General features: G+C 43.3%; 1 protein-coding gene across 3 annotated transcripts; it reads right to left on the minus strand.

The window, feature by feature from the left end:
* Nucleotides 1-4,276: 4,276 nt before the first annotated feature.
* Nucleotides 4,277-21,362, minus strand: slbp (stem-loop binding protein). 3 transcript variants are annotated; one of them, XM_056290785.1, is made up of 8 exons: nucleotides 21,195-21,362; nucleotides 17,981-18,106; nucleotides 15,929-16,030; nucleotides 15,735-15,791; nucleotides 12,839-12,976; nucleotides 11,451-11,606; nucleotides 7,588-7,696; nucleotides 4,277-4,960 (listed from the first exon to the last, which is right to left on the minus strand). In XM_056290785.1, the coding sequence occupies exons 1-8, from the start codon at nucleotides 21,254-21,256 to the stop codon at nucleotides 4,892-4,894; spliced, it is 819 nt and encodes a 272-aa protein (XP_056146760.1). In that variant the 5' UTR covers nucleotides 21,257-21,362; the 3' UTR covers nucleotides 4,277-4,891. The 3 variants fall into 3 exon arrangements, with proteins under 3 accessions (XP_056146760.1, XP_056146751.1, XP_056146768.1); XM_056290776.1 differs by having other exon boundaries at nucleotides 15,735-15,797; XM_056290793.1 differs by lacking the exon at nucleotides 11,451-11,606 and having other exon boundaries at nucleotides 15,735-15,797.
* Nucleotides 21,363-22,457: the final 1,095 nt, after the last annotated feature.

A 22,457-nucleotide genomic window follows, 5' to 3' on the forward strand; every position in this document is an offset into this window, starting at 1 on the left:
AGATGTTCAATGGGGTTCAAGTCTGGGCTCTGGCTGGGCCACTCAAGGACATTCACAGACTTGTCCCGAAGCCACTCCTTCGTTGTCTTGGCTGTGTGCTTAGGGTCGTTGTCGTGTTGAAAGGTAAACCTTCGCCCCAGTCTGAGGTCCTGAGCGCTCTGGAGCAGGTTTTCATCAATGATCTCTCTGTACTTTGCTACATTCATCTTTCCCTCGATCCTGACTAGTCTCCCAGTTCCTGCCGCTGAAAAACATCCCCACAGCATGATGCTGCCACCACCATGCTTCACTGTAGGGATGGTATTAGCAAGGTGATGAGAGGTGCTTGGGTTCCTCCAGACGTGACATTTGGCATTCAGGCCAGAGTTTAATCTTGGTTTCATCAGACCAGACAATCTTGTTTCTCATGGTCTGAGAGTCCTTTAGGTGCTTTCTGGCAAACTCCAAGTGGGCTGTCATGTGTCTTTTACTGAGCAGAGGCTTCCGTCTGGCCACTCTACCATAAAGGCCTGATTGGTGGAGTGCTGCAGAGATGGTTGTCCTTCTGGAAGGTTCTCCCATCTCCACAGAGGAATGCTGGAGCTCTGTCAGAGTGACTATCGGATTCTTGGTCACCTCCCTCACCTCCACCAGGAAGAGTCCTGGTGGATCCAAACTTCTTCCATTTATGAATGATGGAGACCACTGTGCTCTTCGGGACCTTCAAAGCTGTAGAAATGTTTTTGTACCCTTCCCCAGATCTGTGCCTCGATACGATCCTGTCTCGGAGGTCCACAGACAATTCCTTTGACTTCATGGCTTGGTTTCTGCTCTGACATGCACTGTCAACAGTGGGACCTTATATAGACAGGTGTGTGCCTTTCCAAATCATGTCCAATCAATTGAATTTACTACAGGTGGACTCCAATCAAGATATAGAAACATCTCAAGGATGATCAGTGGAAACAGGATGAACCTGAGCTCAATTTTGAATGTCATAGCAAAGGGTGTGAATACTTATGTACATGCAATATTTCAGTTTTTTATTTTTAATAAATTTGCAAAAATTTCTACAAAACCTTTTTCAATTTGTCATCATGGGGTATTGTGTGTAGATTGATGTGAAAAAAAATGAATTTAATCCATTTTGGAATAAGGCTGTAACATAACAAAATGTGGGGAAAGTGAAGGGGTGTGAATACTTTCCGGATGCACTGTATATAAGTTGGCCACAATGGGAGATACTGGTGAGCCCATTGCACCAAACTGGTTCATCCCAAAGTCCGTGTACCACACACCCAGGAAAGCAATCTGGTGAATGCTGTACAATGCAATGAGGATTGCACTGACCTATACATAGGAGAAACCAAACAACCACTACACAAACGGATGGCCCAACACAGAAGGCCAAACTCCTCAGGACAAGACTCAGCAGTCTATCTACACCTAAAGAAGACACACTCCTTCGAGGACAGCAACGTACACATTTTGGACAGGGAAGATAGATGGTTTGAAAGAGGGGTGAAGGAAGCCATCTATGTGAAACTGGAAAAACCATCCCTCAACAGAGGAGGAGGTCTGCGACACCACCTATCTCCCACTTACAATGCCGTCCTTTCATCTCTACCCAGGAGACTCAAAAGCTTAGCCTCCAAGAACAACAGTCGGTCATTAACGGCTCCAACGACTCATGACCACTGAATGGAGCACTAACAAAGTCGAAACTAACACCTCCAACGACTGTCGTTGCTAAACATCGGAACACAAAAGAGCCACTGACATCAATAGCTCTGATAACGACTCCAAAGAGGCTAAATATCTGAGTTTCATCACCAGCCAGTCAGACTAGCTTGGTCTAGTCAGAAAGGCACGAACTGAGGAAGCCTCTTGGATGAGAGGCGAAACATCTTCACGGATATATACCAAGTCCAGTTGCACTTGATTCAATTCCTTTGGATAACTATGACCTGGATGAATGAGAACATTCACAGACACAAGCTATTATAATTATAGTTATAAGGAAAATAAAGGACATTTCTCTCAGGTACATGGGACTGGACTCATAGGACTGAATTGATTATGTATACACCCTACTTTGTTCTACTAAATTAGACAGCTATTCGAAGCTAGTAAAATAGACAATTATAAATAGTTCATTGTAAATTTGTGTTTAGACAGTTAGGGTTAAATTTTTAAATAATGTCTTTTTACTAAAATTATTTTTAATCTGTTTAACCCGCAACTTTTCCCTGAGGGGTACGAACACAATGTGTGTTCTCACGAGCCACTGGAGGGGGGGGGGGGGGTAATTTCAGGGCCTCCTTGAAACTACAATTAAGCACAAGGGAGGAGGTCCGGAGATGGTTGGAGGCCTTTGAAAGGTCATCCCAGATTACCTGGAGGGTGGCAAAAACCTATCCTGCTACTGGGGATTCTGCTCGCCACAACAAGTAGAGTAAGAACATTTATGATATATTCTTTGTTTTATTATTGTTTAAATAGTCAAAACATTTAATGAAGCATTTCTATGTTCTAAGGTTGACTTAAGATGCCAGCACAACACACGGCATTCGTCATCTACAAAAAATAACACATTCTGTCCTGCTGGGCTCCACCTTGTACTGAACCCCCCCCCCCCCACACACACACACACACACACTTTCAGTCAAAACAGAAAGTCCAGGTTAGCAATTAAACATAGTAATAATAATAATATCATAATACCATAACAATCATTTTGAGATTGCATACTGTTTAATCAAGGCAACATGCTTGGTAACATGTTTCAGTTTTTTTGTAGATCTGGTGATTGCCAAAATCAAGAGGGGTTTTTGTTCCATGTGACCATGAAAAACCGTAACTACCACTTGACTTGTGCTGAGGCCTTGCAGCACCGGGATATGTCAAAATAAACAGTAGAGAAACTGACAAAATTGTTTGAAAGTGGCCACTCTCCCTGAGAATGCTCACCACCTGGAGAAGGCCCACCACCTGGAGAAGGCCCACCACCTGGAGAAGGATCAGCCAGTCAAAGAGAGCATCTTGAGGATCGCCTCAAAAGTATGTTTGAGGGGCTGTTGAAGAAACTGAGACAGGATGAAACATTCCAGGCACCCATAAAATCTCGTCTCCTCTTAGGAGAAGGTTATGACCGACAGCGCGCTGATTTCAGCATTGTCCACTTTCAGAAAACCAAGTAGTGCGGCCATTTCAGCCAAACTACTAAAAATGTGGGCAAGGAAATGCCTGCAAATGAGCACAGCAATTGGTGTGCAACCTACAGCTGTGGCTCGACGGAAGGTACCACTTGGAGGCAGATGGGCATTGATCACTGGACGACCTCCTAAAAGAGCCCGGAGAGATCATAAATATGGCAGAGTTAAAGAGGGGGGCAGTGCACTGCCCAAAAGATTGACACCACACTCACTTTCTCAGTGTGTGACTGATAGTGTGCCCCTGGGTGGCAAACGTAGCAGCAAATAAACTGTATTGGATTAAAAAAAAACAGCATGTTTATGTAGGCCTAAGTATTCTGATTTAAACAACAAAAAAATTCTCAAACAAATCAGACTATGCCTTTTTTAAATATATATATATATATATATATATATATATACACACACACACACCAGTTCTCAGGTTTTAGAGCTGGAACAACATGTAATGACCAACCTGGCATAATGGAAAACCAGCAGTACCATTGGTACCTTAGGACCTAATTCAGTACCACAGCACTGACTATTTCTGGGTCATAAGGGACAGGAGATGGTAGAAGGGTGGAGGAGGCAGTTTCAGGGTAATGGTACATACTCATTTACCACTACTGTTTACATATTAAATGGGTAGTAACCATGCTTTTTGTTGATTTCTTTGAGTTTTGTTTTCCCTGTTGAGCAGCAGCTTCCGTACCAGTTGATGCTTACTTCATGACACATAAAGTAATGGATGTTCATCTTCCCCAAACATGTCCAGTTGACGCTGACTTCATGACACGTAAAGTAATGGATGTTCATCTCCCCCAAACATGTCCGCAAGTACTTTCCAGTTCTTTTTACTTGACTCTTGTGAAATTTTCAACTGAGGTCGAGGGAAAAGGAAATGATGATATTTGCAATTTTTTGTGTATTTGGATGCTCCGAGCGGTCTTTACTCACCTGCAAGTCTTCAGTGTCATCACCCAGGTTCTCCATGTATTTACAAACCGTCTTGCACCTGACATGATTTTAGTTTCCTGAGGCGAACAAAACTCAAAATGAGGTTAAATGTAAAGCCATTAGACACATTGAGGTATTCAGGAAATGCCTTTATTGGATTTTTTTTTATTTTTTGTAAAACCATATCCAAAACAGCTTCACGAATAACAAGAAAATATACGTTTATAATAAGTCTGAACAAAAAGGAAACAAATGCACCATTTTTCACCATCCACGATATGAAAACGGATAAAACAACTGTAGGTGAAGATTGTAAAAAGCATTTCTTATGATGCACTTAGAGAAAAGCTCGTCTGTTTGCTTTAATTTGTGATGACCAAACTCAGAATACCGATTATACTAAACAGCCTCCAGGCCACATTAACTCAACATGTTGGGAACGAAAGATGCTGCAGTGCCATTCCCGTAAGGAACTCTGGTGGGGATCTTTCTTAAGTGACACACTGGATTCAGACTCAGGTTTTACACCTACTCAGAACATGTACAACTTAACTTTCAAGGGTAAAATAAAGGCCAACAAAGTCAGAACAAAAAATGGTGAGTAGGTATGAGAAATTACACAAGCCCTTGAGTTCAGGCAGAACTGCACGACACATTCAGTCTGACCGTGTCCTTTTTGTTTCATTGTTACAATTAATCAGTTTTGTTCATGTATGAAGATGGACAGTACAACTAAGCCATGAAAAAAAGTGTCTGTTTCACAACGCTGCATCCCCGCTGTGGTCCGTCTTCATTAGTTTGACGGGGGTCCCTAAATGGTCCTCATCCTGAAACAGAGGAGAAGGGATGGGAGGAGAGTTTTAAAGTGGTACCTTCGTTTAAAAGATGTGAAGAACAAAGAACTGCTGAGGTCAACATGTCTGGTCCAGCTCCTGGATTGAAACTTCATTAAATGAAGTCCAGTTTCTTTTTCCTGACCACCAGAGGCAGACTATCCAGCTTATACACATGTCCATCCATCCATTATCTGAACCGCTTATCCTGCTCCCAGGGTCACGAGGATGCTGCAGCCTATCCCAGTACTCATTGGGGGGCAGGTGGGGACAGGTGGTGGCCCTGGACAGGCCGCCAGTCCATCACAGGGCCCACACACACACACACACACTTGCTGTCCATCGTGCCTGATGATGACCATCTTCTTCTATTTGTGGGTCCTTTGAGGACTCAGATAGCAGAAGATACCTGCGCAGAGATTGTTTTTAAAGTGGCATGGGGGGTGCGCTTCTCCCAACACCACATGACTTGATTGTAGAAGAGATGGTTCCGATGGCAAGGGGGATCCCTAGACGACCGGCATCTCCACACAACTGCAGGGGGCTGCCGGAAATCCAGTTTTTCGGAAACCGCCTCGAAGCGTACCACCACAGCTTGCTTTTCTGTTGGGGTAAGCTCCCTTAGCCTTATGTCTTCCCAGACTCACCCACAAGGCAGCGGGGCAGTGGTTGATAGGTGTCAGGGCGTGTCCACCAGGGTGGGCCTGCATACCATATCTCTGGGGCCCACTGCTGCTCCGAGATCCCCTGCCAAGTTAGCCTGGGGCCGCAAGACCCCAGTTACCACATGTGGCCACGGGGAGGCCTGGCAGGAGTCTTGGTGAAGGAGAGGCTATGTACTGGCAAGGGAAGGCTTACATGCTAGGATGCTTCCCTATTCGCCACAGAGGCTAGCCAGCGGCAGCAACCTAAGGGCAGGAAGGACACAAGCGGGTTGGAAGAACACATGCACCTTCCCTCCAACTACACACTGCTGCACTAGACACATCACAACACCCTGTGTGTATGTACACACACACACACACACACACACACACACACACACACACACACACACACACACACACTCACCCCTACGGACAATTTAGTACAGCCAATTCACCTGACCTACATGTCTTTGGACTGTGGGAGGAAACCGGAGCACCCGGAGGAAACCCACGCAGACACAGGGAGAACATGCAAACTCCACACAGAGGACGACCCAGGATGACCCACAAGGTTGGATTACCGCAGAGCTTGAACCCAGGACCTTATTGCTGTGAGGCGACCGTGCTAAGCATTGCGCCCCCGTGCCACCCAGGTTAAATGTGTATATGAATAAATCAGCTGTTACTTGGGAAGATGAAGGGCAGCTCCTCGAAAGATGAAGAGCAGCTCCTCCTTCACAGGCCCTTGTCACAGAGTATGCCCCTTCTATCTACTCACAGTTGCTTAACATCAAGATGTTAAGCAACTGGTGGCTCTTCACTGATAGCCCAGAATTCATAGCACCGCAGCTACATTCAAAGCTCTGATCTGATATAAGGACATTTGTTTTAAAAAGTTCTTGTAGAAATAAGTGAATCTTCTGATAAAAAACAGACAACTTAACTTCTGGTTGGACAAATGGAGGTGAATTCTAAAATGTACCACATCCAGTCCCATTTCAGTTGTTAAAGAGGCCATATCAGGCTCATTCCAGCTCCATATTTCTACTCTGGGCTCCAACAGAGTAGCTTTGCATGATTCCCAGTGAAAAAACAACAACCTTATTTATCTTATACTGGCCTTTTACACAGCCCCTCGGTTAATCCTCCGTCTGAAACAAGCTGTTTTAGCAGCGTCCTGAACACCAGAACCTCCCTCCTACCTAAAACCATCACAGGCCATCAACATGACCGCCGGTGTTTAAACTCAATTATACTGTGTCAAGATAAATACTCAGTTGAATATTAATGCATTACATATGTTAGTGTGTCTGTTATGAAACTAACTGACACCAAAATTAACATTTTAACAACTTTAATACTATTTTTAAACAATTTAAAATGGCGGCTGTCCAACGCCTGTAAATACTGCATGGCCTCGGTGGTAGTCATGGTGTGTTTGTAACGGTGTCTGTAACCAGACATGTTGGACATAATCACACATCACATTTAGACTATTTCTCTGCACTGAAGGACGCTAGTGTGTTTCTAGGATAGAACAATGAACTTCACGAAGGAAATGATGCAACCAACACATGTCATAAATACTGATGTGACGCACACCATTACGCGCACATTACGAGACGGTCATTTTGACCGCTCATGGTCGTTTTAGGTGGATCTTATCCTAACTTTTTTTTGTGTGCAATTGATCAACAAGTCATTTTAATGCAAATATATGTAGGTTTAAGAGCATTCAGGGAGCAGCAGGCCTGTATCTTTTTTTTCCCCACGAAGTTGGGATGTACTTTGCTGAAGTACATCCCAAGTCTGCACTGACTATTTTTGTACATGTTGTTTTTGGACTTCAATTTCTCTAAGTACTTTTATAAGTACTTTTATTTCCCGCTTGTGTTGAGCTAGGAAAACCAAGCACTTCATGATGAGAATAAGTGTAAACTTGCTTTCATACATGACACACTGGTAGAAACTCACCTCCAGTAAAGGGTTGTATGTGCTGGAAACTGGTGCGGTGCTCTGGATGTCTGGAAGGGTTGGGAAGTCCAGCTCGATGTCCATCACATCATCAAGGTCTAGTTCCTCACTAAGGACACACAAGGGCAAATAGAACACGTGAAACCACCTCTCTACTAGAAACTTCTCCGCTCACCCTTTTTATTCTTTATTTCAGATCCCCATTAGTCACTGCCTCAGCAGTGACTGTTCTTCCTGGGGACTAACAGTACATTAACAACTGCCTCAGCAGTGACTGTTCTTCCTTGGGTCTAACAGTACATTAGTCACTACCTCAGCAGTGACTGTTCTTCCTGGGGTCTGACAGTAAATTTTCACTGCCTCAGTAGTGACTGTTCTTCCTTGGGTCTGACAGTACATTAGTCACTACCTCAGCAGCGACTGTTCTTCCTGGGGTCTGACAGTACATTAGTCACTACCTCAGCAGCGACTGTTCTTCCTGGGGTCTAAGTACATTAATCACTGCCTAACTAGTGACTGTTCTTCCTGAGGTCTAACTGTACATTAGTCAATACCCCAGCAGCGACTGTTCTTCCTTGCATCTAACAGTACATTAATCACTACCTCAGCAGCGACTGTTCTTCCTGGGGTCTAACAGTATATTAAACACTGCCTCAGCAGCGACTGTACTTCTTGGGGTCTAACAGTACATTAGTTACTGCCTCAGCAGCGACTGTTCTTCCTGAGGTCTAACTGTACATTTGTCACTACCTCAGCAGAGACTGTTCTTCCTGGGGTCTGACAGTACATTAGTCACTGCCTCACTAGCGACTGTTCTTCCTGGGGTCCAACAGTACATTAGTCACTGCCTCAATAGCGACTGCTCGTCCTGGGGTCTAACAGTACATTAAAAACTGCTTCAGCAGCGACTGTTCTTCCTGGGGTCTGACAGTACATTAGTCACTGCTCACTAGCGACTCTTCTTCCTGGGGTCTAACAGTACATTAATTACTGCCTCACTAGCGGCTGTTCTTCCTGGGGTCTAACAGTACATTAATCACTGCCTCACTAGCGACTGTTCTCCCTGGGGCCTGACAGTACATTAGTCACTGCCTCACTAGCGACTGTTCTTCCTGAGGTCTAACAGTACATTATCACCGCCTCACTAGCGACTGTTCTTCCTGGGGTCTAACATTGCATTAGTCACTTCCTCAGCAGCGACTGTTCTTCCTTGGGTCTAACAGTACATTAATTACTACCTCAGCAGTGACTGTTCTTCCTGGGGTCTAACAGTACATTAGCTACTGCCTCAGCAGCGACTGTTCTTCCTGGGGTCTAACAGTATATTAAACACTGCCTCAGCAGTGACTGTTCTTCTTGGGGTCTAACAGTACATTAGTTACTGCCTCAGCAGCGACTGTTCTTCCTGAGGTCTAACTGTACATTTGTCACTACCTCAGCAGTGACTGTTCTTCCTGGGGTCTGACAGTACATTAGTCACTGCCTCACTAGCGACTGTTCTTTCTGGGGTCTAACAGTACATTAATCACTGCCTCAGCAGTGACTGTTCTTCCTGGGGTCTAACAGTACAACAGTTAATCTACTAGTTCCAGAAAAAAAAAAATACTTTCAGACACTTAAATGTTAAGCAAATGAGCGAAGAAGTAAAAGTTAATAACAAATTAAGGGGAAAGGTTTATATATATATATATATATATATATATATATATATATATATATATATATATATATATATATATATCTCAACACAGAAAAAAACGCTATATACAGTGCATCCGGAAAGTATTCACACCTTCACTTTCCCCACATTTTGTTATGTTACAGCCTTATTCCAAAATGGATTAAATTCCTTTTTTTCTCATCAATCTACACACAATACCCCATAATGACAAAGTGAAAAAGGTTTTGAAGAAATTTTTGCAAATTATAAAAAACTTAAATATTGCATGTACATGAGTATTCACACCCTTTGCTATGACACTCAAAATTGAGCTCAGGTTCATCCTGTTTCCGCTGATCATCCTTGAGATGTTTCTGCATCTTGATTGGAGTCCACCTCTAGTAAATTCAATTGACTGGATGTGATTTGGAAAGGCACACACCTGTCTATATAAGGTCCCACTGTTGACAGTGCATGTCAGGGCAGAAACCAAGCCATGAAGTCAAAGGAATTGTCTGTGGATCTCTGAGACAGGATTGTATTGAGGCACAGATCTGGTGAAGGGTACAAAAAAATTTCTACAGCTTTGAAGGTCCCGACGAGCACAGTGGTCTCCATCATTCATAAATGGAAGAAGTTTGGATCCACCAGGACTCTTCCTAGAGCTGGCCGCCCAGCCAAACTGAGCAATCGGGGGAGAAGGGCCTTGGTCAGGGAGATGACCAAGAACCTGATGGTCACTCTAGCAGAGCTCCAGCGTTCCTCTGTGGAGATGGGAGAACCTTCCAGAAGGACAACCATCTCTGCAGCACGCCACCAATCAGGCCTTTATGGTAGAGTGGCCAGACAGAAGCTTCTGTTCAGTAAAAGGCACATGACAGCCCGCTTGGAGTTTGCCAGAAAGCACCTAAAGGACTCTCAGACCATGAGAAACAAGATTCTCTGGTCTGATGAAACCAAGATTGAACTCTTTGGCCTGAATGCCAAACATCACGTCTGGAGGAAACCAGGCACCTCTCATCACCTTGCTAATACCATCCCTACAGTGAAGCATGGTGGTGGCAGCATCATGCTGTGAGGATGTTTTTCAGCGGCAGGAATTGGGAGACTTGTCAGGATCGAGGGAAAGATGAATGGAGCAAAGTACAGAGAGATCCTTGATGAAAACCTGCTCCAGAGCGCTCAGGACCTCAGACTGGGGCGAAGGTTTTCCTTTCAACACGACAACGACCCTAAGCACATAGCCAAGACAACGAAGGAGTGGCTTCGGGACAAGTCTGTGAATGTCCTTGAGTGGCCCAGCCAGAGCCCAGACTTGAACCCCATTGAACATCTCTGGAAAGACCTGAAAATAGCTGTGCAGCTACACTCCCCATCTAACCTTACAGAGCTCGAGAGGATCTGCACAGAAGAATGGGAGAAATACCCCAAATATAGGTGTGCCAAGCTTGTAGCTTCATACCCAAGAAGACTTGAGGCTGTAATTGTTGCCAAGGGTGCCTCAACCAAGTACTGAGTAAAGGGTGTGAATACTTATGTACATGAAATATTTCAGTTTTATATTTTGAATAAATTTGCAAAAATTTCTACAAAACCTTTTTCGCTTTGTCATTATGTGGTATTGTATGTAGATTGATGAGAAAGAAAAAGGAATCTAACCCATTTTGGAATAAGGCTGTAACATAACAAAATGTGGGGAAAGTGAAGGGGTGTGAATACTTTCCGGATACACAGTGTGTATATATATAAAACTTTTTAAAAAGAAACACTTAACGGTAGGGAAAGTGCTCAAAAAACAAGGAGCAAAATAATGCAGTAAGTCAAGTAAATTCTCTATGAGACAGTACCAGTCAGTATGCCATGCTTATGGCATACTGACTTTATCAAAAAATTCTGTTTCCATCACCCTTTACTGCATCTTCCATTTATCACAACACGAGCCACTTCAATCAAGTATAAACAAAACCTTTTTGTGATATTTAAGATTTTTTTTAAAAATCAAATGTTGCCGTTTTGATTTTGCTTTTCTTTTTCACAACTTCAAATTTTGCCTAAAAACCTTTTGGAAACCGTCTTTGGCACTTGCAGTAATGTAAATGTAAGCACATTCACTGTAGACAGCTGACAAAGTGATCATCACTCCTGTGTGTTTCTGTGCTCTCGTCTACCTGCTGTCACACAAGCACCAAGTCTCTTTCCTTACATCTCCTCTAGGTCTTGTTCATCCCCCTCCTGGGCAGGGGGGTCCCATGCATGCAGTTTGACCTTCCACAGTTTAATTTGCTGGTCCCAGGAGCGACGGCTGTACTTGCGGAACTTGTTGGGAGTTTTCGGGTGAATACCAGGCTGACGCAGGTGTCTGGAAACAGAAAACAACTAGCGACAGTTAAATACTGAGTGTTTTTCAGGAGTCCTGCAGTGAACGCTTGGCTGATGCAGGTGAGAGTGAAGAGACATCATATTTTTCTTGAGTCATGGCATAAACAATACTAAAAAATGAGAAAAGAACCAACAATAAAGGCACATGAAAATGACTAATGTATATAACTGTTTGATTAGTAAAGTAGCGTGTACATGTGTGTATGTTGAACTGATTGATGCATTAGAAAGAAAACTATGTCTTTGGTACTGGTAAAGACCACGTACAGTCCAAACCAAACTAGAAATCATAGCAAAAACATCTATCCACTCATCCATTGATCCATCCATCCATTATCCAAGCCACTTATCCCGATTGGGGTCGCGGGATGCTGGAGCCTATCCCAGCAGTTACAGGGTGGCAGGCGGGGAGACACCCTGGACAGGCTGCCAGACCATCACAGGGCTGACATATGGTCCTTCCCATGTGCCAAATCCACATAATAAGGACACAAACACTGAGGCAGGCAAGGACATGCATCCTCAGACTGCCACATGTTATCTACACATGTACATCCAGCCCTCGTCCAGGCTGACCTCTAGCTTAGCCCTCATCCAGGCTGACCTCTAGCTTACCAGCACGGGTTTGCGCTGTTGCTGAAAAATTATTATTAAAAAAAAATATCAAAACCATTTTGAAACTAATAATTTTTTAGTCAAAAAAGTCTAAATTACTTTTTGTAGTCAGTTTTTGCAGTTTGTACCCTGGTGTCAGTAGTGGGACGGTGCAACCGTGAGGCCATCGTGTGCGCCCAGAGGCGTGAGTGCGTGGCGGCTTATATAACACCCTGAAATGTCATGTAAGCCGCCACGCCCGAGTGGCGTGACGTTGCTTAGATCACATATGCAAGACTGATGAAAGGTTCAAAACCTGTGGTTTTTACCTACGGCTCATCTACAGTCAGTGTGCAGCCAAACATGAATGTAAAGCAGAGTAATGGTCTCGTAGCTGCGCCGCACAGTGTGGTATATGAGCAGTGTGGTGTGTGGGCAGTGTGATGCGTGGGCAGGATGGTATGGTGGGTAGTGCAGTGTGGCATGTGGGCAGTGTGGTATGGTGGGTAGTGTGGTATGTGGGCAGATTGTTGTGTTGGCAGTGTGGTGTTTGGGCAGTGTGGCGTGTGGGCAGTGTGGTATGGTGGGCAGTGTGTGCTTCGTCCCAGCTCAACTCACTTTGGGACCTCTCTGATGTAGCGGTCATACGCAGTTGTGTTCTTGCCATAGTTGATCTGTTTCTGTCGCCGAAGCAACACAGTCTCATCTGTCTCCATCTCTGCTCCACTGGGGATAGGGGACTCTCTGGAATCAGAACTACATGGAAAAAAGACAGTACTGGGTTATTCATGATATTTTTACACCATATTCAACAAAGGGCCACTTGATGGACAAAAACAAATGCACTAAGACCAAGACGGGTGAACGGCTGGACAACAGAGCAAAACAACTCTCACATCACTTCTGTTCTGCTAGGGATCAGTTCTGCTCTTGGAGGAACACAAGAAAATAACATCCATCCATCCATTATCTGAACAGTTATTATCTGAACAGGTTAGGCTTACTTTTAAACAATGTTTACATCAAACCCCCACAAACTGTGGTGCTAAGGTAAAGACACACTTCAACACTGACTTCAACACTGACCTCAACAATGACTTCAACACTGACTAAATGAACTGGCCGCTTGATTTTGTCCAGAAACAGAAACAACTGAGGATGATGATGGCTCATACTATAGTCCACACAGTACTTATACTGTACTTCACGCAGTACTAATACTGTAGTCCACACAGTACTTCCCTGGCCCATGAAATGATTTACTACGAACACTTATTTGGCACTGAACTTTTTGAAAGGATTCCTCTTGATGATGAAATACACTGGTAGGCTGACTCGACGAGTCAACACAACCTGTCTGCTCTCATGCTAAACAACACAACCTGTCTGCTCTCATGCTAACAACACAACCTGTCTGCTCTCATGCTAATAACAAAACCTGTCTCCTCTAATGCTAACAACCCAACCTGTCTGCTCTCATGCTGACAACACAACCTGTCTGCTCTCATGCTAACAACCCAACCTGCCTGCCCTCATGCTAACAACCCAACCTGTCTGCTCTCCTGCTAACAACACAACCTGTCTGCTCTCATGCTAATAACAAAACCTGTCTCCTCTAATGCTAACAATCCAACCTGCCTGCCCTCATGCTAACAACACAACCTGTCTGCTCTCATGCTAACAATACAACCTGTCTGCTCTCATGCTAACAATACAAACCTGTCTGCTCTCATGCTAACAATACAACCTGTCTGCTCTCATGCTAACAATACAACCCGTCTGCTCTCATGCTAATAGGGATAACACTCCACTAGCAGCAACAGTAGACAAAAAGAATGGTTCAACTATAACAATTGCCCGCAGCAAGTAAAAAGCCACGTGGGGCTAGTAAATCTAGCAACTCAGTTGGGCAAGTGGTAAAAAATAAAAAATATAATAAAACCAGGAATCAGAAACACTGTTGTTTCATTTGGAACAAAAATATAATTTCCCCACAGCAGTGCAACACAAAGACAAAAACACATCCAAAAACTACAAGAACACACATATCCAAACTAACAAATACACTATACGTACAAAAGTATTGGGACACACTTCTTAATCACTGAATTCAGGTGTTTCATTCAGACCCATTGCCACAGGTGTATAAAATCCAGCAGCTAGCCATGCAGTCTGCATTTACACATTTGTAAAAGAATGGGTCGTTCTGAAGAGCTCAGTGAATTCAAGCGTGGTACTGTCATATAATGCCACCTTTGCAATAAGTCAGTTCGTGAAATTTCTTTCCATGGCCAAGCAGCTGCATGCAAGCCTTACATCACCAAGCACAATGCCAAGTGTCGGATGGAGTGGTGTAAAGCATGCTGCCACTGGACTCTGAAGCAGTAGAAATGCCTGACTGCATTGTGCCAACTGTAAAGTTTGGTGGAGGAGAAATAATGATATGGGGTTGTTTTTCAGGGGTTGGGCTAGGCCCCTTAGTCCCAGTGAAGGGAAATGTTAATGCTTCAGCATACCAAGACATTTTGGACAATTCTATGCTTCCAATTTTTTGGGAACAATTTGGGGAGGGTCCTTTTCTGTTCCAGCATGACTGCCCCAGTGCACAAAGCAAGGTCCATTAAGACATGGTTGTGTGAGTTTGGTGTGGAAGAACTTGACTGGCCCGCACAGAGCCCTGACCTCAACCCCATCGAACACCTTTGGGATGAACTAGAATGGAGATTGCAAGCCAGGTCTTCTTGTCCAACATCAGTGCCTGACCTCACAAATGCTCTTCTGGATGAATGGGCAAAAATTCCCACAGACACACTCCAAAACCTTGTGAAAGCCTTCCCAGAAGAGTGGAAGCTGTTATAGCTGCAAAGGGGGGGGGGGCAACTCCATATTAATGCCTATGGATTTAGAATGGGATGTCATAAAAGCTCCTGTAGGTGCAATGGCCAGGTGTCCCAATACTTTTGTCCATATCCCAGTACTTTTGTCCATATAGTGTATATCCACACTAACACACACATCCAAACTAACACACATATCCAAACTAACTAACCCACATATTCAAACTAACTGACACACATATCCAAACTAACACACATATCCAAACTGACACACACCCAAACTAACTAACACACACCCAAACTAATTTACACACATATCCAAACTAACCCACATATCCAAACTAACTAACCCACATATCCAAACTAACACACACACACATATCCAAACTAACTAACACATATATCCAAACTAACACACACACATATCCAAACTAACTAACCCATATATCCAAACTAACACATATACCCAAACTAAACAAAAAATCACTGTCAAGGAGAGTGAACGCCAACCAGGATGACTATGGGAACTGCCGGTCTGCATGGGCTAGCAGTTAGCTTAGCCTGCCCCGCTTCCGCATCCTGCCAGACCACCCTCGGTGTTTCCTGCTCAGGCGCAACTCCGGGCAGGAGAATAATAAGTGCATAATACAACAACATGAGGTAGGTAGTAGTTTTACCTGCCACTAGAGGTCTTTCTCTCTCTTTGAGTGAACTCTGCAGCCAGGATCCTCCTCCTGTAACTGAACGTATACAGGCGGTTAACAGTCAGCAACAATAAATTCCGACTGTTTAAAGGAAATAAAAAGGAAAATACTGAGTGAAGCTGTGAGACTTGAACGTATCAGACAAAGTTTAAAGTGAGTCTTCTGACCGTTGCATGTCTCTGTGTAAATCCTCGTTCTCCACCACGCTGCCCCAGTCCGTCTGTCGTCCACACCGAATGACGGGACCCTCACCCTCTGGAGTGGTGAAGCTGTGGGGGAGGAAGACGAGGAACAGTGAAACCAGAGAGGAAGGTAGAGTTTGAATGTGGTGCACCAGCCAGAGCTCGACATTCAGAGACTGAGGTCAGTAACTCAGCAAGAGGGTGACTTGCCAACAATGACTGTAACTCATAGCAACAAAATACCCACAATATGCACTGCCCATCATGAATGGTACCCCCCCTTTTCATTTTGTCTTATTGTTTGTGTTGTTGTTTTGTAATTACTTTTGTCTTGTACGATACTTCTGTTATCACCTGTGGTAAAGAATAAAAAAGGAGGGTGACTTGTAACAATGACTGTACATGTGTAACAATGACTGTAAATGTGTAACAATGACCGTAAATGCAAATGACTGTAAATGTGTGGATGTGTAGATTGTGAACATTGTGAATCATCAATAATGGAAATAGTGACTTCTCTCTCTGGCCAACAGCAAATCTGTACAACAAGACAGTGTGTCTCTAGACTTAAGAAATGGTAATTGAACTGTATCCATAGTTTTGTTGTACTTTATTCTTACTTTAATAGTTTTGCTGTACTTTATCCTTACTTTGTTTTGCTGTACTTTATCCAAACTTTAATAGTTTTGTTGTATTTTATCCTTACTTTAATAGCGTTAATGTACTTTATCCTTACTGTAATATCTTGTAATTTATGCTTTAATAGTTATAGTTTTGTTGTACATTATCCCTACTTTAATAGTTTTGTTGTACTTTATCCTTACTTTAATAGTTTTGTGCTACTTTAGCCTTACTGTAATATTTCTGTTGTACTTTATCCTTACTGTAATATTTCTGTTGTACTTTATCCTTACTGTAATAGGTTTGTTGTACTTTATCACTACTGTAATAGTTTTGTTGTACTTTTATTCTTACTTTAATAGTTTTGATGTACTTTATCCCTACTTTAATAGTTCTGTTGCACTTTATCCCTACTTTAATATTTCTGTTGTACTTTATCCTTACTGTAATATTTCTGTTGTACTTTATCCTTACTGTAATAGGTTTGTTGTACTTTATCACTACTGTAATAGTTTTGTTGTACTTTTATTCTTACTTTAATAGTTTTGATGTACTTTATCCCTACTTTAATAGTTCTGTTGCACTTTATCCCTACTTTAATATTTCTGTTGTACTTTATGCTTACTTTAATAGTAATAGTTTTGTTGTACTTTATCCTTACTTTAATAGTTTTGTTGTACGTTATCCTTACTTTAATAGTTTTGTTGTACGTTATCCTTACTGTAATAGTTTTGTTGTACTTTATCCCTACTTTAACAGGCATTTCCTATGTCGCAAGATCAAAGTTTCAACTTATTTTGATTTCTACTTGTTCCACTGCAATGTCAGCTTGCCTTGCGCTACACATAGTCCCATCATTTTCAGTGACCTCCAACACAAAGTGAATGGGAAAAATTAATGTTTAAAAATTCAGAATTGACATAAAAAAAAAAAAAATTATTTGTGATTTTTTCCGTTTTTCTCCCAATTTAGTGGCCAATCGCGCCCCATTCTAGTTCAAACACCCACCCTCGTACTGTATGCGTTCGCCAACTGCATCTCTCCAGCTGGCAGTCTCGAAGGAGATGCCTCGCCACTTCTGTGACAAGACGAATCCAGGCCAAATCACTGCTTTTTCTGACACACACAGAGACGCATTCATATGACGAACACAAGCCGACTCCGCCCCCCTCCCGAAGACAGCATTGCCAATTATTGCTGCTTCATCGAGTCCGGCCATAGTCGAGTCTGACGAGACTGGGGTGTGAATCCCGGTCCCCAGTGGGCAACTGCATCGACACAAAGCCGATGCTTAGACCGCTACACCACCGCGGACCCCTTGAATTGATACTTATTGATGAAAGGTGATTCTTGACAACCTTTGAGCAGATAGTGCATGATAACTTAGTCCATTTCTGAGCTGTGTTGTTTCATTACCTGGAATATCGGTTATCAGAGTATCCGTGGCATGTCCCATCAGTGCCGTCGGTTTCTCTGTTTGCCCTCAGGCCACCATCTGCCCCTCGCTTCCTGCAGTGAGACCACGAGGATGGTCTGTGTTTCCTGGACAGAGGGAAGACAGAGAAAAGATCGCTCATCAAGATTTAAGTACATGCTGATGAATAATATTTTTCCCATTGGCATAGTGACATCATTTATGGACTTGATCTTAAATCCTGTGAAACTGTCCCATACATTTACATTTCTTTCATAAATAACTGACACCAACAGAGTGGTTTTGTTAGTTACTTCCAATGGTAGTAACTAACAAAATAAAAATCTGCAAATGTACCAGTACATTGATCTAGCCCTTACTTAATAAGGTGTAATCATAACAGTACACTGAATTTCTGATAAAAATGCTGTTATGTTTAAGTTTTTTTAAAATTATTATTGGGAACCAGTTGTTATATTTTAGACACAGAACAGATCAGTGTTACACAGCATTTACCCCCCCCCCCTCTGTTTTTTTTTTTGGTGTGTTAGAACAGAGAACTAGAACAACTTGTTCCAACCTCCCACCCATCCCAAACTCAAAGAAAACTGTGAAGAAGAAAAAAATGCACACAGACCTGAATAAGTAAATACCAGACACACACACACACACACACACACACACACACACAGTTGATAAATGAAATAAAATAAAATAGGGAGGTCAGTGCAATAAAAGGATGCTTAGGATAGATTCATTAATAATGAGTTGGGGTCCAGAGAGGTAGGAGAATTTACATATGAGATAATAGGCTGCCATCTTTTATAGAACTTGGCAGTTGAGCCTCTTAAGGAATACTTCATCTTCTCTGACAGGAGAAATGACATTCAATCCTTTCACCAGGAGGTAGTGGAAGGTGGATTTGGGCTTTTCCACTGTAACACATTCTGTTACAGTGGAAAATTTGTTTTTAGCAGGGCAATGAGTGAGGCAAAGGCAACAACCTCAGAACTTTTCTTGGTGAGACTGGTCGGTATAGGGGGTACCCCAAAGCTGGCTACCAAGGGGCATGGATCTAGTGTAATATTGAGGGCTTCACCTATCATCTTAAAGAAACTGGACCAGAACTCAGCTAATTTTGGACAGGAGAAAAACATATGAGTATGATCCGCTGGCAATGAGCCACATCTATTGCAGGTATCACTCATGCATGGAAACAGCCTGCAAAGCTTAGCTTTTGTAAAATGAACCCTACGCAAGACCTTAAACTAAATTAAACTCAAACGGGAACATGAGGACATAGAGTTGACCCTGGCTAGCGCCTCGTCCCACCATTCATCTGTCACATCATGCTCAAGCTCCTTTTCCCCAACTGCCCCTAACGCCTGCTACAGAAGTCAAACCCGAGGATGATATAAGATCATATAATAATAGTAATAACAATGATACAATGACAGCAGATAATAATAGCAGAATACTCAGTAGATTTCACAGCAGAGAGAAGAGACCTGTCTACACAAGGAATAAGCTTGGAATAAAAATTGAAAGAATAATTCTCCGAGAAATAGGAGAATTATTCTTTGTGACCGGGTGAAAAAAGCACCAGAGGTCTATGCAGCCCAACTGACTCATGAGGGATGACGGTGTCTTCGACATGGCGGATGGTGCGAGTGTTCTAGGGTGTGAGCGGTCAAGTTGAGGATCTATCACTAAATTCGTCCCCCCCCCCCAAAAATAAGACAGTGGGTATCCAAATGTGGAATATTGGGGGGGGGGGTCACAAAATATGGGTTGTGACATTACATTTATAATGTCAAACATGATGAGTGATTCAACTTTCTTTGATATGTGACATTACATTTGTAGGGAATTATCAAGTGACAGAATTTTAATTCATGCATAAATCCATAGTGCACCTTGTAAGAAAAGTACGCACAGCTTATCAAAGAAGGTTGAATCAGTTCCTCTGGATAAACGTTGCGTCCAGATGAACTGATCCAGCCTTTCTTACCTGGATTATTGCGCATGCGTCAAGACATATACATAGCTTAAACATAACAGCATTTTATAATTCAGTTTACAGAGGCGTTGTGAGAACACCTTATTAAGTAAGCGATGGCCACTAGGTGGCACTATGTTCCCGGTTGAATATGAGATTGCACAGCCTCGACAGAAATAGGAGGCAAATCCAAGTGAAACACACAATGATAGCTTGGGCACATAATTTATATCGTCTGAGAGAAGCTTTGCCCCTTTAAAATGGCTTCATGGCGACCAAGTCTAAAGATCAACCACATCCGTCTTCCACCGACGTCCATACGACGCTGGCTTCAAAGCACTGGAGGCTGGTCCCAAACCAAACACTCCACTGTAAAGGTCCAAAATCAAACCTGTGATTACCCGTTAACCACACAAGACCAAAGTCCAGACCAACGTGGGCATTACACAGGAGGTCAAACATTCCAACACAATGTAAGAACAAAATCCCATCAACAAAGCCTTGTTAAACTAGAGCGCCAAACGCAGAGCCAGCGTCATGTCTGCAGCCTCCCAGCTCCCGTCAGTGTGTAACTACGGCAACCTGGTGGGCAACGGTGCTAGCCAACAGAGGCTAATGCTAATGCTAGCTAGCGATAATGAAGGCTACAGTATTAGCAGCGTCGGACTATTGTTTTTACCGGCGTTCTACCAACAGCAGAACGCTTTCCAAACTTCTGCAGAAGCGGAGGACGTGCGACGATGGCTGCACAGGACTGTGAAGAAGTACAGCTTTACTAGCTAGGATGGCTAAATTAACGTTAACGCCACTTCACCAAGTCCCGTAAGAACCATGGTAACAACTCATTATTCCAAGCAATGTAGACAGAATGCAGGAATGCTAAATTCACACGCACATGACAACTTTAGCAGCCGAGTTGTGAGGTGACTCTACCCACCTACCTACCTACCTACCTACCCACCTACTGCCCTGTGCAGCTAGGTTAGCACGAGCCGGTGTTCGCGGGAGAAGAGCGCTGGCGCGGGAAATGCTCCCCAAACGCTTCACATCAACAGCCCAACTTTACATTAAGAGCTGAGCCGCTTTGCACGAATAAGCCAATACTTGCTATGTAAGGTTGTTAGATTTAAATTGGAGATTTTATTCTAAATTTGCTAAATTATTTTAGCCATTCAACAGATATTTTCAGGAAACCGCACATTGAGCAATTAACTGACCTATTACTGTCGCCACTGCTTCTTTCGGCGTCAGGACGTGTGGTTCCGTGCAGGTGAGACATGTTGGTCAGACGAACAGTTGTTGGGTCGGTCCGGTACTTGCTCTAGTCGCTGTGCGCTCCGCTTGTGAAGGAAAGCAGCCGAGGAGTGTACAGACGGAGGCGGAGAGTTGCTCCCGCCCCGATCGGTCGCGACAGTCAGCAAAAGTCACATGACCACAAAGGGGGACGTTTACGAAAGGCTTTTGGCGCCGATCCCGGTGAATTCCTCCCACTCCTTTTTTTAAATTCTTCTTCTGCTCTTCAGATGCTTCTTCTTCTGCGTCGCCATTGCTTCTTCTTCTGCGTCTTCGGTTCGTTTTATTTTTTAAAGCAGTTTGCAAACAAATTTAAGTGCAATACCGCCAACTTATGGACTGTAAGTGTAAATCAGTAGATCGGCAGTAAAAAAAAAGAACGAAAGAAAGAACGAATAAATACTACAATCTTTCGACAAGGCCCGTTTGTCATAAAAAGGTCATTATATGATGCAACCCAGCCACTGAGGATACACAAGCCAGTACATTCTTAGTGATGAACTTAGCTATGAAGAGGATGAAGAGGTGAAAGGCAGTTGGTCCTGATGACATACCTGTGGAGGCATGAAGGTGTTTAGGAGAGATGGCAGTGGGGTTTTTAACTAGATTGTTTAACACAATCTTGGAAAGTGAGAGGATGCCTGAGGAGTGGAGAAGAAGCATACTGGTACCGATTTTCAAGAACAAGGGCAATGTGCAGAACTGTAGCAACTACAGAGGTATAAAGTTGATCAGCCACAGCATGAAGATATGGGAAAGAGTTATAGAAGCTAGGTTAAGAGGAGAGGTGATGATCAGCGAGCAGCAGTATGGTTTCATGCCAGGAAAGAGCACCACAGATGTTATGTTTGCTTTGAGAATGTTGATGGAGAAGTATAGAGAAGGCCAGAAGGAGGTACATTGTGTCTTTGTAGATTTAGAGAAAGCATACAACAGGGTGCCGAGAGAGGAGGTGTGGTATTGTATGAGGAAGTCGGGAGTTGCAGAGAAGTATGTAGGAGTGGTGCAGGATATGTATGAGGGCAGTGTGACAGTGGTGAGGTGTGCAGTTGGAATGACAGATGGGTTCAAGGTAGAGGTGGGATTACATCAAGGATCGGCTCTGAGCCCTTTCTTGTTTGCAGTGGTGATGGACGGGTTGACGGACGAGATCAGACATTGTGAGCTGTAGCGAGAGTAGGGTGCAG

The sequence above is a fragment of the Lampris incognitus genome, chromosome 1 (genome assembly GCF_029633865.1).
Source record: "Lampris incognitus isolate fLamInc1 chromosome 1, fLamInc1.hap2, whole genome shotgun sequence".
In the NCBI taxonomy this organism is placed as follows: Eukaryota; Metazoa; Chordata; class Actinopteri; order Lampriformes; family Lampridae; genus Lampris; species Lampris incognitus.